This window comes from Macaca mulatta, chromosome 3 (assembly GCF_049350105.2).
Source record: "Macaca mulatta isolate MMU2019108-1 chromosome 3, T2T-MMU8v2.0, whole genome shotgun sequence".
Classification (NCBI taxonomy): domain Eukaryota; kingdom Metazoa; phylum Chordata; class Mammalia; order Primates; family Cercopithecidae; genus Macaca; species Macaca mulatta.
In genome coordinates this window covers 97,481,768-97,497,003 of record NC_133408.1, presented here as the reverse complement: position 1 = coordinate 97,497,003, position 15,236 = coordinate 97,481,768, and the positions used below count along the sequence as shown (strand labels likewise).

The 15,236-nt window shown below is 53.4% G+C and overlaps 2 protein-coding genes across 5 annotated transcripts in view; one reads left to right on the top strand and one right to left on the bottom strand.

Annotated features, from left to right (window-relative positions):
- CRHR2 (corticotropin releasing hormone receptor 2) overlaps window positions 1-760 on the bottom strand; it is a 236,713-nt gene extending 235,953 nt beyond the window's left edge. Inside the window, exon 1 of the mRNA XM_015133773.3 lies at window positions 757-760. The gene's annotated coding sequence lies outside the window, so the exon portion shown is untranslated. The remainder of the gene's footprint in view (window positions 1-756) is intronic.
- MINDY4 (MINDY lysine 48 deubiquitinase 4) overlaps window positions 1-10,324 on the top strand; it is a 130,312-nt gene extending 119,988 nt beyond the window's left edge. The window contains exons 16-19 of one of the 4 annotated variants that reach the window (XM_077996960.1): window positions 9-189; window positions 714-786; window positions 8,464-8,571; window positions 9,894-10,324. In XM_077996960.1, coding sequence (XP_077853086.1) covers window positions 9-189; window positions 714-786; window positions 8,464-8,542 — 333 coding nt within the window. In that variant the 3' untranslated portion in view covers window positions 8,543-8,571; window positions 9,894-10,324. The remainder of the gene's footprint in view (window positions 1-8; window positions 190-713; window positions 787-8,463; window positions 8,572-9,893) is intronic. The other 3 variants (XM_077996961.1, XM_015133770.3, XM_015133771.3) reach the window with 3 other exon arrangements.
- Window positions 10,325-15,236: the final 4,912 nt, after the last annotated feature.

The window sequence follows — 15,236 nt, the reverse complement described above, 5'->3', positions numbered from 1 at the left end:
TCATCCAGGTTGGCTGCTTCCTGAAGACCCCGAGGTTCCCCATCTGGGTGGTGTGCAGCGAGAGTCACTTCAGCGTCCTCTTTAGCCTGCAGCCGGGGCTCCTGCGTGACTGGAGGACTGAGAGGCTCTTTGACTTGTACTACTACGATGGCCTGGCCAACCAGCAGGAGCAGATCCGGCTGACCATTGGTGCGGGTCCTCCCCCCATCCCCAGGGAGCCTCCAGGCTGGCCACAGACACCAGCGTTCATATCCACCATCCCCCATGACGGAGAGTAGTGCAGACTCCAGCGTCCAGACTGAGGGATCAGAGAGCCAATGCCCGCAGGGCCTTCCTGCAGGAGGCGGCCAGAGCTGGGCCTTGAGCAGTGGGTGGCATTAAGGGTGTTGGGTAAAGCCTATACCCCATGGTGAAGAGCCCTGAATACTATGCTGACCAGTTTGGATGTATTCTTCAGGCAGTGGGGAGCCATGGAAGGTTTTGGAATCGGGGTGGTAAGATAAGAAGTGTCTTTAGAAAGAGTATTGTGGTAGCTCAAGTGGGACTTGGGTGGGGACCAGTGAGTTGTGCAGATGAGAACGGATGTCAGGGATGAAGGTGGGTCCAGTTGAGATGGAGATGAGGGGGTCGGGTCCCGGGAGTGGTCTGTGCTGACCTCAGGGTGAGTGCAGGGCCCTGGGTGACGTGTTGTGTGCCTCTCTCCTCCTTCCCAGATACCACCCAAACCATCTCTGATGACACAGACAACGACCTTGTCCCCCCCCTCGAGCTCTGCATCAGAACCAAGTGAGTCAAGCCCCTCTCTGGCTTTGAGCCTTACCCCGAATAGCTTTGAGGAGCCATGGTTGGGGGCGGTCAGACCTGCAGGAAGACAGATGGGTTCCTGACCACCCTGATTCAAAGGGGTGTGGTGATGATTGGAAAGACACAGGTTTCTCCACTCGTGGTCACTGGGGCCCAGGTTCAGGAGTGTGTGGTCTGCAGTGGTGATGCGTCTTTAGACAGCTTCTGAGGCTGCCCTCATGGTGGGGGTTGGGGACTACATAGGTACCTCTTGAAGCCCCTTCTCCCTCAAGGCAGCAGCAGCCAGATGTGGCAAGTACCATTAGGCCCGAAGGAGGCAGGACAGGGGTGCTTACCTGAGGGTGGGGGAGGCTTGAGCAGGATGGGAAGCTGGGAGCCCTGGCCCAGCCTGGGGGTGGTGGGAGGTGCCGCCTGGAGCGGCACCCTCTGCTTTCGGAGGAGCTGGAGGAGCAGCTCGGCCACTCTGAACACTGAGCAGCATGCCTGTGGCCTCAGAGGCAAGTGGGACCTCCAGCTCCTCTGACCCAGCCCCTCTGTATTTAAGGGGAGGCTGAGGCTCAGGCTAGGGGAGGGGAATGTTCAGTAACTGGGGTGAGTTGGGGCTCACCTCCTTGCTGTGTTCTCTGAGCGGACCCCTGGGCTGGTGGGGCCGTAGCTGTCAGAAGTGCTCCCCTTGCCCTGGCAGGCCCTTCACAAAGCCCTTGGGGAATGACCCAGAGGCCTCAGCATGCATGAGAGGAGTAGCCCAGGAGGCAGAGGCCTGGATCCTAGTCCCTTCTGGAGGAGCAGTGGAACAGGTAGCATTTATGAGCGTGGGCTCTGGAGAGAAGTTGCCTGGGTTCCAGCCCTGGTGTTGCCGCTTCTTGGTGTGAACCACTGGACCTCACCTTCCTGCACCCCACTTTGTCATCTGTAAAATGGAGGTGATGCATACCTTGCTCACCAGACCTTGTGAAGAGTGTTTGGGACATTACTAAGTGCTCCATGGTGTTTGTGCTCACGATGATGACCTCAGCCACTCCTGATTTGGTGTGATCTCAGAGAATCTCCATTTCTCTGCCTGTGAAATGGTTGGGGTTGTGGCAGGGGGATGGAAAATGGCGAGGCCCCACAATGCTTACTGCCTGAGATCCACGGGCCACAGTGAACTTAGGGTTGATGCCCACCACAGGCAAGCGAGCCTTTGAGAGGAGCTGCAGAGAAAGAGCCGTTCACATGGTGGAAACACCAGGAAGGGGAAGTGGGAGGAGCGCAGAGACATCCTCGACGTGCTTTGTCTGTCCGTCCATCCACCTGCCCGCCCCCCGAGCCAGGGATGAAGCATTCTTGCAGGGTCATGTGCCGGTGCTTCTTTCGTTGGGAGGATTAAGGGCACCTGCAGGTCGCTTTCCTTTCATGTACAAAGGGCCACTCATTCAAAGTGATGAGAGAAAGGCAGCAGTGGGGACAGGAGGTGACACCAGCCTTGGCATCTGTACAGCACAGCGTGGGAGGCCACAGGGCATCCTTCCTGCAGGTGGGCCTGTTGAGCAGGGCTCCGACACCCTGGACACAGCCTCTGCTTGCCTCTGGACTCCTGGCACCCTCTCTGAAGGCCTCCGTCTGACTCTGTGTCTCTGTATCACTCCCAGGGGGTGGCCCACCACCTGACACCTCTCCACTGCCTCTTCTGGAGTAACTCCTTTTTCCCCAGAAATTATTCCACTGCATGACTCACCAAGCACCTCCCAGCGTGGGCCCAGGATTGGACTTCTTGGGCTCAGCCCTAATTGACAATTGTTTGAGATTGACCTGGGGCTTTGGCCTGCATGGAGCTCAGTCCATGCAGGGTGAGAGTCTTAGTGTGTGGACACGGGCCTGAAGCTCCTCTTCCTCTTCTGTTGGCTGCCTCCATCTCCCAGGACTTCCTTCCCCTGCCCGTTGGCCACGTGTAAGCAGGTGACAGTGAGGTGATGTGGGAAGCAGAGAGACTGCATGATTTGAGCCAGGGCCCTGCCCTTCTCTGCCCTCACATCTGCTCAGTGTTGTGTGAGCTTGGACAAGGCTGAGCCCCAGCATCTCCTCGAGCGGTCATGGATGGAAAATAATTCTGTTTGTGCGGCACACAGGGGCTGAGGGGAGCCCATATGCATTTGTGGCTCATGCATGGGAAAGTTTGCTCCAGAGCAGTGGCTTCAAGCTTCAGGGGCATCAGAGTCACCTGGAGAACATGTTAAAACACAGATCACCACCTGCAGTCCCAGCACTTTGGAAGGCCAAGGCGGGCAGATCACCTGAGGTTGGGAGTTTGAGACGAGCCTGACCAACATGGAGAAACCCCATCTCCATTAAAAATACAGAATTAACCAGGCGTGGTGGCGCATGCCTGTAATCCCAGCTACTCGGGAGGCTGAGGCAGGAGAATCGCTTGAACCCAGGAGGCGGAGGTTGCAGTGAGCTGAGATCATGCCATTGCACTCCAGCCTGGGCAACAAGAGGGAAACTCCATCTCAAAAAACACGCAAAAAAACAAAACCAAAAAACACAAATCGCCGTGCCCCACACCCAGGGTTTCTGAGCTTTTTATTCAGTAGGTCCAGGGAAGGGCCCAAGAATTTGCATTTTTAAGGAGTCCTTGAGTGATGCTGATACTGCTGGTCCCGGTACCACACTTTGAGAACCAGGTAAGGGCAGTGCCCACCCCCACCCTCAAAACCCTGCTGCCTTGTGAGAGCTGGGTATCAAGTGAGGCATTGATTCTCTGGCCCACCATAGGCACTAGACCAGGGGAACCTTCTTCCTAGCTCCATTAGCTATCCCGTCATCCCCAGGTCTGTGTTCCATGTCTGCTAGAATTTTGCTGACACCAGCTGCCTGCCTGTTCCACTTCCCCCATCAATCCGCTATCATGGCGGGTCCACCTGGGCAGTTATTCCTAGAAAAGCTGAGTGGGTGAGTGGAGAGTGAGAACACTGCCCCCATACCTGTCAGGTAACATACCACTGCAATGGGAGACAGCAGGCCCAGCCTCGCAGAATCCTAGTCCGAGGGGTCTGATTGCAAAGGCTTGCGTTCTGTTTCCATCCCAGATTTTCAAACAGCCCAAAGGGACAGACTATGGAAAGTGGCCTCCAAGGTCAGTGAGGACCCACTTCCAGTGGGCCTGGCCTCTTAGGGGTAAGTCCTGCTGTCTGTGGGAAGGCCCCACCGTGTCAGGAAGGGGATGCACATGATGTCGCGGCATGAGCTCAGGTCATTTCAAAGGCTGCAGTCAGAAGCCAAGCTCCTGATAAGAGGCAGCTGTGTGCCCACAGCATCTTGTCCATCTTGCTCGGTGGGTGGGGCTGCAGGGTAGGCCAGCCTGGTGGGCAGGCAGAATTCCCCTACATCAGGTCAACCCTCATGGAACCCCTGGGCTGGATACCAGGGAAGAAACAGCTGAGCAGAACTTGGCTCCTGCTCTCAGAGAGTTTGCCATCAGCCAAAAGTCAAGTTTGGAATCAACCCTGTTACAGTCCAGGCAAAGACGCATCACCGACCCTTAAACCCAGCTCTGATGCCCCGCAAGAACCCCCGAGCCACACAGCTGACTGTCTGGCAGCTTGCTTGACTCTACAGAAAGGCCTTTGGGCACCCCCTGTTATCACCTCTTCTTTTACAGACAGTGAGATGGAGGCCTCTAGAACAGAGGTCTGTGTCCCAGCCACACTTTCAGTCACAAGCTCCAGGAACTGCGGCTTATGCTCTTGCTGTCCCAGCCCATTGGAAGGTCACTGAGCGGGCAGTGACTTCCCACCACCTGGCTTTGTTGCCTCGGTGGCATTGCACAAGCCCAGACTGCTGATTTCCCCTTCAGAGAAGAGCATCCTAATTCAAACCATCCCAGACCCCATGTGTTTCTGCACTTTGTTGTGATGCAAACCTCGGCCTGAGAGAGTCTCTTGTTACCTTTGCTTGTGTCAGGAATGTGGGGTCTGTTCCCTGTCCCCTCCCCCTGTTGTACTGTAACCATCTCAGCAAAAACAGGCTAATTTATGGTCATTTCCAAACAAGACACACACAGTGACCTCTCTCATGCTTCCAGCCTAGCTAGAGGGAGAAAAATGAAACGGTTGTCAACAGTCCAGAGAAAAGAGGAAAGAACTCATAACCGGAGCCTGGGGCTGGGGCACAGATGTTTCTGTTTGGAGGTGCAGACAAGAAATTGAAAATGTAATTCCAGCTGGGTATGGTGCCTTCGAGGGGCTGAGGCAGAGCACCCGCCTCCCTCAGCTACCTTCACTGCCTGCGAAACCTCCCGTTCAACTTCCATGCTGACACCCATTTTGCCCAGGCTCCCTGTCCATAGTGCCTCCCACCCATCAGAGGAGCATTCTCTGGGTGCTGTCACTCCCCACTGTCCATGCCAGCCCTCTTCCGATGCCCTGCCCCCCACACACACCTGCCCTGTGCTGGCTCTGCAGTCATCAAGCTGTGTGAGCTCCAGAAGGTCTGCTTCTTCTCCCCGCCTTAGTTTCCCCATCTGTCCCTGGGATCTAAGAATCCCTCTCTTGAGCTGCTGTGAGGTTGAGAGAAGAGCTGTGGAAGCACTCGATTTCCTGTGAGTCGCAGTGGCCTCTGGCCATGCCTTGGGGAGGAGGAGGAATCAGGTGGTGGCAAGTTGGGCCAGGGCTCAGGAGCAGGCAGAGAGGAGAGGGCAAGGCAGGGCTTTGAAATGTGAGCGAGGACCGTGGTTTCCCTGCTGAGTGCCTGGGAGGGCGGGGCCGCTCCCTAAGCAGGCGTCCAGGAGGAGCAGCTGGCCTGGGGGGGTCGTGTTCATGCAGCGGCACCCCCACCTGCCACCTCCACCTGGAGCCCAGGCTTCAGGCGCTGGTGAAACCAGCTTTGCCTTGGAGCCTGGCCTGGGTGCTGACGGGGACCCATGGCTGGCCTGGCAGTCAGAGAACACTTCTGCAAAGAGGAATCTGGATCTGATCCTGCAGAATGGGGGACTGGGCAGGGCCCAGCAGGGGTTAAGGCCCAGGGGTGAGGGATACCCACGTGGCTCATCCTGGAGCTGCTCCCCATTCCGAATGGCTGGAGCTTGGGAATGGAAACTTTCACACAGGCCTATTTGTCTGGAGATACAAAGTGTGCAAGAGTCCCTGGATGATTTTCTACCAGTCAGGAGCTTTGAACTCAGGCCTGCTGTCTTGTGCTGGCTGACACAGGCTCTATGAGGCATCTTTTTTCCCCATGAAAAACAGAGGGTTCATCAACGGTGAAAAGCTGTTAAGGCAGGTAACCACCCCTCTGTTGCAGTGATGCCTCTCGGGGGACAGGGCCTTATTTTCCGCCATGAAGTGCGTTTCTCTGTGATTTTGAGTTGACTTGAACCCCAGGGACCATGGTGTTTTTACAGAGCCAGTGGTCTCAACGGGATGATTTTGTGCCCCTGGGGTTATTTGGCAATGTCTGAGGACATTTTTAGTCATTTCAGCCCTGGGAGAGGATGCTAAACATTTCACAATGCACACGACAGCCCCCACAACAAAGAGTTACTGAGCCAAAATGCCTAAGGTACGAGGATGAGAGACCTGGCTGTAAACTGGCTGGCTGTCAGCCGCCTCCCGCATTAGCACTGATGAGTGAGTCTGGAACTGTGATTCTGTCTCTTCTGCTCCTCAGGGGTGTTTCCATTTCATCCCTCCCCTTTCTGTGCCTGTCCGCAGTTGTCGGTTGCATATGCAGAGCCCTTTTTACTTGTCCTTGTAATTGACTCACAAGCTTTCAGAACCATTCCAATCGGGGAACGATTCAATTCATCCCCTAAGCAGGCACAACATGTGTCATGGCTCGGCCCTTTTGATTTTTAAAATGTCTCTGCTTTGATTTTCTATTGTAATTGCAAACTGCTTCCCTGTGGTATTTCTAGTACTTACTCTCCCTGCATTTGCACCTGTTGGCTGGATGGAGACGGTTGGTTATGTCTATAGAAAACCTCAAAACCAAGCCCAAACTCAACAGCCTGATAGTAAGACTCAGCCACTGTGGTGACACAGATGTTGTCTAGTGGCAGATGAGTGTGACTCACCCCTGCACTGAAGCAGCTTGCCAGGATTCAAGGAATTTGTAAATTGGGAGCTCATAGGAGGTACTTCAGTCTTTCTGAGTGGGGAGGGTAAAGGTTTGGAAGGATAGAGAGGGGTGGGGTGAAGGGACCTGGGGACCAGGCTGAGAGCAGGCGCGTTGCTGTCCTTCCTGCCTCCCTTCTGCCACCCTCTGGGAGTCTGGATTCAGGATGTGTTCCTTGGTGTCCAAGATTTCAATGCTTACCCACAAATCTTAATAGAACAACAAAAGCTTTTTAATGACACACTCCAAACTGCAAAGATGATGAACAGAACAAGAAAATTGAAACTCTCAAACCCTCATTGTGTGGCTGCAGATTGCTAAGGTGCTTTTAACCCAGCAGACGTAATAGATGAACTCAGTACCCAGGAACGGGGGTCAGCACAATGCCTTCCCAGCCTGCTTACCTCCAGAACCTGCTAGGTTGTGTCAGCCAGAGCAGTGGCCGTTTTCCTGCTGGTTGGACCTATATTAGCTACTACAGGACATCATCAGACTCCACCTCCAAATAGTATCAGCAGTGGGCACTCAGCGCCAAGGAGCAGTCTAACTTCGCCAAGCCAAGCCAGTTTGTCTCCAAATACAGCCCCAGTGTCTCTTACATGAGCAGTGAAGATGAATGCTATGATGCGGATAAATTCCATCAAACTAGCTCAACCCCAAAACCCAATAGACTCCTCTGGATCTGCTTGACACACAGAAGCCCTGTAAATAGTCTGAAGCACTTGGGTAGTGTAGAAGCACTTAATTCTTCTACATCCGATGGAACAAGTGCTGATGCTGGTCTTTTCACTTCAAAACGATTGAGGAAGGGGAGGTGGGGTTGTGGATGAACGTGAGAGTGTTATCGTGCACCTCTTGTCACAAGTTAGACTGGGAATGGATCTCACTAAGGTAGTTCTTTCAGTATTTATTCTTAAAGTATCTCTTTTAAAAATGTATGCAGATATTTTTGCACACCAGATCTGTTTCTAAGCATTTATGACCAGAAGGATCCCAGGAACTGAATGGTTCAGGTGGTAAAAGGGTCACTCTCAGCCTTTCATGCTGGCAGAAAAGGATTGGTTGCCAAAAGGCCATACAAGCCAATTTTGGGTGAGATCTTTCAGCATCACTGGACATCAGCAAATGACACAGAGGAGGATGCGGAGAAAGTTTTGGACACAGTTGCCCCAAACAGTGTAACATTCCTGGCTGAACGTGTTTTCCAGCATCCACCCATTTCAACCTTTTATGCCAAGTATTTTAACAAGAAGATACAACTCAGCATTCCTATTTGGACAAATCAAAATTTCTTGGATTGTTGACTAGGGAGCACAATGTAGGGCAGGATTGCATATTGTGTCTTGACTAGGATGAATGTGACATCCTTACATTCCCCGATGGTATGCACGATCTATCCTCACAGTGCCCTGGGCAGAGCTAGGAGGAGAATGCAATATTAATTGTTCCAAATGGGCTGTATGCAAATATCTTCCACACCAAACCTTTCTAGGGGAGCAAGAAGCACAGAATTGCCATGAAGACTTTTTCCTCCAAATGACAAGAAATCTTTCTGCTCATTCGAAGGGAAATGGAGTGGTGTAAAGTATTCAAAGTATGCAAGGGGAAAATCCAGTCTTTACAGATACCAAGAAGTTGTCTGTAACCAAGAGGGAAGTGAGTTGGAAGAACAAGGTGAGTATGAAGCTTGCTGCCTTTAGAAGGGACACTTTCAACCTAAAAATCAGAGACTTTGATGCGGCAATTGAAGGAAAGCACTGACTTGAGGAAAGACAAAGAGCCTAAGCCTAGGAAAGGAAGAGAGAGATTCAGTGGAAGTTTAGGCTATGTCATAAACATGGGCAACAGTGGGTTGAGGATGAACCATTGACTGAAAACTCTTGGTGGTTCCAAGCCTTCTGTTGGAAAATGCAACTGTGTTACTTTGGGAGAACCTGTTCACACCCTTCTCATTGCAGTTCCAATGTCAGGAATCCTAGACTTTCTAGATGTAGATGTACAATTCAGTTGAAGTGAGAAAAGCTTTCCCTTTTTATTCCTCTGTGGCAGATCTTCTTCAATCCTGAAGAAAATCTTCAGGTTTTGAAAACATGATGTCTGTTCCCTGCCCAAACCTCATACTTGGAAAAGCATTTATGAATTCCAGCCTCAAACTCTGCACTGTAGAACTGCTGGGAGATATTCAACATCTGTTCCCTAGTTCATATATAGTCTTAGGATATCTGTAAATGTATAATATACCTAGTGCCAGATTTTATGTAAACACTCCATCTGCTATAAATTTGATTCCTCTGAGTGTTTTTAGAAAAGTAGCACCATGTGTTAAAATCAAGTGCTAGGACATGTCATGGTCTCACCTACAGTAACTTTCGTTTTGTAACTAAACTGTTATTCAGTTGTCTCTAACCCTGGGGCACAATTTAGTTATACTCTGTGCTTCTTCAGGTTAAAACAAAACAAAACAAAAAACTGTCATGTTACTATAGTGCTCACAGCCGTTCACTGCCTTTCTTTGGCTCTCAGTAAAGCCCAGAACCCTTACAAGGTCATGCCAGCTTCCTGGCCCCTCCCCACCCTCTCTCCCCATTGTTCTGCACTCAGCCATACCTAGGACTGCACAGGTGCCTCTAAAGTGCTAACCACTGGGCCCCACTGGAGAGCGGCTGGTCCACGTATGTGGATCATTCATGTCAGTGGAGGGCCTCAGTGGAGGGCCCAGTGATGCCAGGCACAAAGTAGGTTGTGGTAGAAAAGAATGCATCACCTGCCACCTGGCCTCTCCATTGCTCTCTGGGGCCCTGGGTGTATTTGTGTTCCGTAAGAGACTGGTGTGTGGGTTTGTGTGTGAATCTGGAGGGGTGAGAGGAACAGGATGGAAACTGAACTATTCAAAGCCTCCAAGACAAAACCTTCAGGAAGTGGAGGCAAGAGATGGGCTCTCATCTGGGACCCCGAAGCTTGATCTCTCTTTGTCTCTCTCCTCACTCTACGCTTAGGTGGAAGGGGGCATCAGTGAACTGGAACGGCTCAGACCCCATCCTGTGACCGTTGGATGTGGGTAAACCCTGTAGTCCACCATTCATCACCTCATCACCGAGGATGACAGCTGAACCCCAGGCCTCTGGGGCAAGTCTCATGCAACCCCAACCTGGGATAGCGTGGCTGCAGAAGCATCCAGAGCCTCCCTGCCCCTTCCATGAAGGGCCCACCCAGGACTGTACTGGGGACCCAGTGTGTTGCTGTGTCCCCTCCCAGCTGAGCTGTGACTGCTGAGTACTGGAAGGAGGTTGCCAGGATCTCTGCTGCCTTTGTCTGCATCCCTCCCTTGCTCCCCGCTGGGTGGTCCCTCGCCCAGGCCTCCGATGTGGTTGGCCCCAGGGACTCATTATTTCTGGTAGCTGGCTTTCTATAAAACGAGTCAAACCCATGTCAAGGACCCAGACTCATTTGTTCCATAGCTGCAAAGAGCGTGGTGTGCACTGTCTGTGCTGATCATGGCTGGTGTGGGGAAGGTGGTGGGTGATTCGCCCAGAGCCCGCGTGGGGCCCCAGGAGAATGGAGGTGGACCTGGATGGTAGGCTGGACCTGGCCAAGTAGATATGGGAAAAGAGCCTTCCGAGAAGGAGGGACCTCTTGGCCATGGGGGGACAATAGGACAGGGATAAACAGAGGGACTGGGGACTGGGTGTGGTCCCTGGTCCCTGTAGGGTAGCATGTGGGGAGAGGGCTGACTGAAAATGTGGGTGGGCAGAGCCTGTGGAGCCCTCACATTCCAGAACAAAGATGGCATAAGTTGGAATAGGAAAAGTGCGATAATCACTCATGAAGGGGAAATAGTAGTCTGAACCTTGTTTGTTCCATTCATTGATATTCCACCAGTTTCAAAAAGAAGATGAGAATGTGCAAAAGTGCAATGGCATGCTGATGAAGAAGCGGGTGGGGAGAGAGGTTGTGTGAAAAGCACAGTGAAGGACTCCTCTGCAGTGGTTCATAAGAACCGGATGGATGCAGGAGCCCAGGGGCAGAGCACTAGCCTCTCAGGGTTTCTATCACATTGAAGGCTGCCATCCCTGTACCCCACCCTGTCTGCCCAGTGAGTGCTGTAGTTGGGACTATGAGGGGGCTGTGCAGAGGTAGGTGTGTACACACAGGAAGCAGGGGATGCACCCCTTCTGTGTCTGCTCTGGCCCAGGGAGAAGCCTAGGAGAGCCACCAGCACCGGACAGCAGCCTGTCCCCAGCTTCCATGTGCCCCTGGGGCTCAGGACACAAGCAGTTCAGGGCTGTGTCCCGCTGTAGGAGACCCCTGTTATTTTAGGTGCCAGGGGGGTAAAACTGGCATTTGGGTGGTGACAACGAAAGCATTTGTCTTGTGTTCTTGTGGATGGGAAATGTGTAGAGGCCTGACTGTTGGTCTTTGGGGAGAGGCAGGCTGAGAGCCAGTCAGGCTGGGAGGGAAGTGGGAGGGTAGGGACTGCTCTGTCCAGGCTGTGCCGAGGCCCCGGTGGGGTTTGCTATGTAAACTCCAGCAGCCATTCACAGCAGGCTTCCAGCAGAAATGCTTCCTATATATCCCTGAAATGTTTATGCATTTGTTTTCCTTGGCCAGGGACAGGGCGCTCCAGCTGAGCACCCGGACAGAGGAAATCGGTTTCCCAGCAGCAGCCTTGTTTATCAGCCTGGGAAGGAAAAGTGTGTCTTTTCAATGAAGCTCACTTAACCTCCTGACCAAGGTCCCTTTGGCAGGGCTGGAGAAAACAAACTATTCCCAGTGTGGCTTGAGAAGACCATTTCCAACAAATTACAAACCTGCTTCTCTAGAAGCCAGGTACATTGTGCAGTTTGACATTCCTTGCCTAGGTTTTCCTGGAATGGAAGATGAGCACAGCCCAGCACCACCCTCCCCCAGACCCAGATGCTGGGGCAAGTCCATGGTGGTGCCACCAAGCCTGCAGGAATGCAATACAGGCCCCTGACTCCTCACCCGTGGGCAGTCTCCATCCAAGGGGCAGAGTTTTCTAGGGAGACTGTGGGTGGGCTTCAGTGTCCAGAGCCGCCCAGATTATGTGAAAGTTTCCCCTCCCCTTGCAGTGGTCCTTTTGGGAGAAGGAGTTGTGGTTAGCTTTTGTCACCTTTCCACCTTGCACTTGGAGTCCTCCCCAGATGCCCAAGCTGGCTGTAGCTCCTCTGGGGAGGAGGGGCAGGGCAGCAAGGTCTTAATCTGTCCTGCAGCGGTGCTGGGTGTTGCTGTGGGCCCTCTGGTGAGCACATAGGAAGTGCTAGCCGCCTCTTTTGTGAGGGGGCTTCCCGCTGCTAAGGACTGCCTCACGTCGGCTGATACCCTCTCCAACTGCTGCTATGGCAGCTCTCCAGCCCCTCTGCCAGAGCCAACCTCTCCTCTACCACCTTTATGGAAGACCTGACTCTTCCTTCTGCAGGATCCACACTTGAACTGTGCAAAGCACCAACATATCATTACCTCCCAAATCCTGGAGATCCCCCGCTCAGCCCATCTCCTGCCCCGCCACCTGTCGGGAGCTCCTCACCTTTAACCCTCCCCACTCCATGTGAGTGTCCCACACCTTGGGGGGCACACATCAAGCTTTCAGGCAGTCTCCTTGAAGCCTCCCTCACTTGGCTTTAGGAGTAGAGATTCACCCTGTCTTCTCCCCATGGCTAGGGGAAGGGGACCCAGGGACCCCAGCACACTGATGCTTCTCTCCAGCGACATCCTCACTAGCCCCTGACCTCTTCGACTGCCAGCCCAATACTTTCTTCATCCTCTCTCGTCGTGGGAGGACCGTTCACAGCACTCTCCCTATTGGTTCTACATAGAGGGAGCACCTGTCAGAAGAGCGGTTTCCAGAACTGCAAGAATTCCCTGGGGGTCAGAGCTGGACCAGGGCTTGGAGGGGCGTAGGAGGCTGTCCTAAGGCAAGGTTTGTCCAGACTCCACCTGACTGCTCCCCAGGGTCTCCATGTCTGAGCCCAAAGGGAACACAGGGATGGGGGCAGGACCCAGCCCATCCAGAGCTCCAGCCCTGGGAGAGGAGCAGCAGCGCCCCTGCCCCCATGAGGGCCGGGGCTGGTGAAGTCTCAGAGAGGCTTCCATAGGCCCTAGGCTCTTCTAAGCAAGGGTGGCATAGCAGGACATCTCTGCCCTCGTCCGGATTCACCACTCAAAGTGCTGTCCTCAGACCAGCAGCAGCAGCATCGCCTGATGTTCGGGCTTAGAAATGCGGACTCAGGCTGTGCCCAGAACTAGTGGATCAGAGTCTGTGCTTTCACAAATCCTCAGTTGAATCTGAGTTCAAGTTTTAAAGCCCTGCTCTGCAGGCTGTCATTTTGTGGGGAGACAGTGAGAAATGCACAAGTAGCCTCCAAAATGAACTACTGAAGGCATGTGTAGGAGGCACTGGTGGGCACGTGAGGAAGAAGCTGCATCAGATCCCAGGCCTGAGTGCAGCCCTGACTCCCCTGCTTCCTGCCTCTGGGGCCTTGAGCACTTGACTCAAGCTCACTGGGCCTCAGTTTCCTCATCTGTAGAATTACAACCTCCTAGGGCTGGGATGAGGATTAAGTGAGTTACTACATGGTGCAGTGCTTAGAACAGGGCCTGGCACAGCACCAGGACTCAGTAAATGTTGGCTTCTAATATTTCCAATGAGATAGGAGGTGGCATCTCATCCAGGTGTTGGAGGATGAGCAGGGTTTTAACAAGTGGAGAAGTGGATGGAAGATCATTCCAGCTGAGAGGAACAGTGAAAGCAGGGAGACCAGGGAAGTCCTTGATGTCTGCGGGTCTCCTCTGGGGTGACCACGGTGTGGGAGGCCCAGAGCAGTATGAGTGGAGGCAAAGAGCAGGAGAGGGCCTCAGACGATGGTCTGGGGCTGGGACATTTTCCTGGGAGAGGAGAACTTCTCAGTGTGCTGCTTCAGACCTCTCTCTCCCTGGCAGGAGGGTGGGGTGTGGGGCAGAGGCTGAGAGCACATTGAGGGGATGGAAGTGAAAGATGGCTGGTGGCCTTTGCTACTGGAGGCCCAGTGGACCATCCTTACATGGCAACTGAGCTCTTAGGGGATCCTAAAATTTGCAGGAGGCAGTCAGGCTGCCAAGTCTATTTGCAGGTATTTCTCCACCCACCACAGTCCGCCCTACTCCCTAATCATGCACTAATCCTCATGGGGCTGTAGGAGCTTTAATTACCAGGCAAAAATGCCAGGCATTTGCGATAATAGAGATTGCTTAATGCAAACTCCAGGATGAGGGGGTGGGCTGATAGGTGGGTGGGGGAGGGGCCAGGCAGAACGCTGCTGTAATGCCTGCGCGTGTGCTCCTGGCAGACCTGTTATGCAGACCTATTATTCACAGAGAGGGATCAGGACCCTGCTGGTCAAGGGCCAGTGGCTACCAATGCCCGTGGGTGGCCTTTCCTGCCCTTCCTTTTCACACCATCTTCCAGACTGCAGCGCTTCCTTCCTTTCTCCTGCTCACTTTCCCACAAAATATCCATCCATCCTGTGTCCTGTTCCTCCAAGAAGTCAGTGAAGGCCTTCTTCATACAGATGGGGAAACTGAGGCCCAGACAGGAATCGTTAAGAGCCCTCCTGGGCATTTCTTTTCCACAGGGGTCTCTTGGAGACCAGACCACCAGATGGTCTTGGGGCTGGATGGAATAAATCTGATGGGGGGTGGGGGTGATTCCAACCTGCCTCCCTTTTTGCCTCCCCTTCTGCTTTCCCCTCCAGCCCCACACTTCACCCACCACAGACCTCAGCAGCCTCTTCCCCAGCTGCCCCTGGCTGCCTGCAGCCTTCCCTGGTGTTCTTTGATTCACCTGGGTCCTTGCCCTCTGGCTCCCCATGTCCATCAGTCAAATCCTACCCATCCCACAAGGCCAGCTCCAAGGCCCCTCCTCTAAGAAGCCCTCCTGGATTATCCAGCTGAAAGTTTAAGTCCTCCCCTCTGAGTGCCCACAGGACTCAATCACCTCCTCTTTCACAAGCCTAGGTCTTAATAGTTAGAAAGTGTCGATCACCTGGCCACAGGTTCCTCTGTTGTCCCATATACACAAGCAAACACACAAACACATGCACACACACCCCTGTACACCTCTAGTGCTGTTTCCTTACCCCTGGGCCCGGGGCTCCTTCCTCCCTCCCTCCCTCCCCCGTGGGAGGACAAGCCCAAAGCTCCTTCTGCCCACTTTGAGGCCCCTCCCCTGCTCACACCCACTCCAGGCAGAAAGGCTCGGCAGCTGGGTGTCAGGGTGGGAAGGTGCTGCCTGAGGCTTCAAACCGTTGGTTCCAGGTGCGGCTTTGAGATTAAACCTGGCGCCT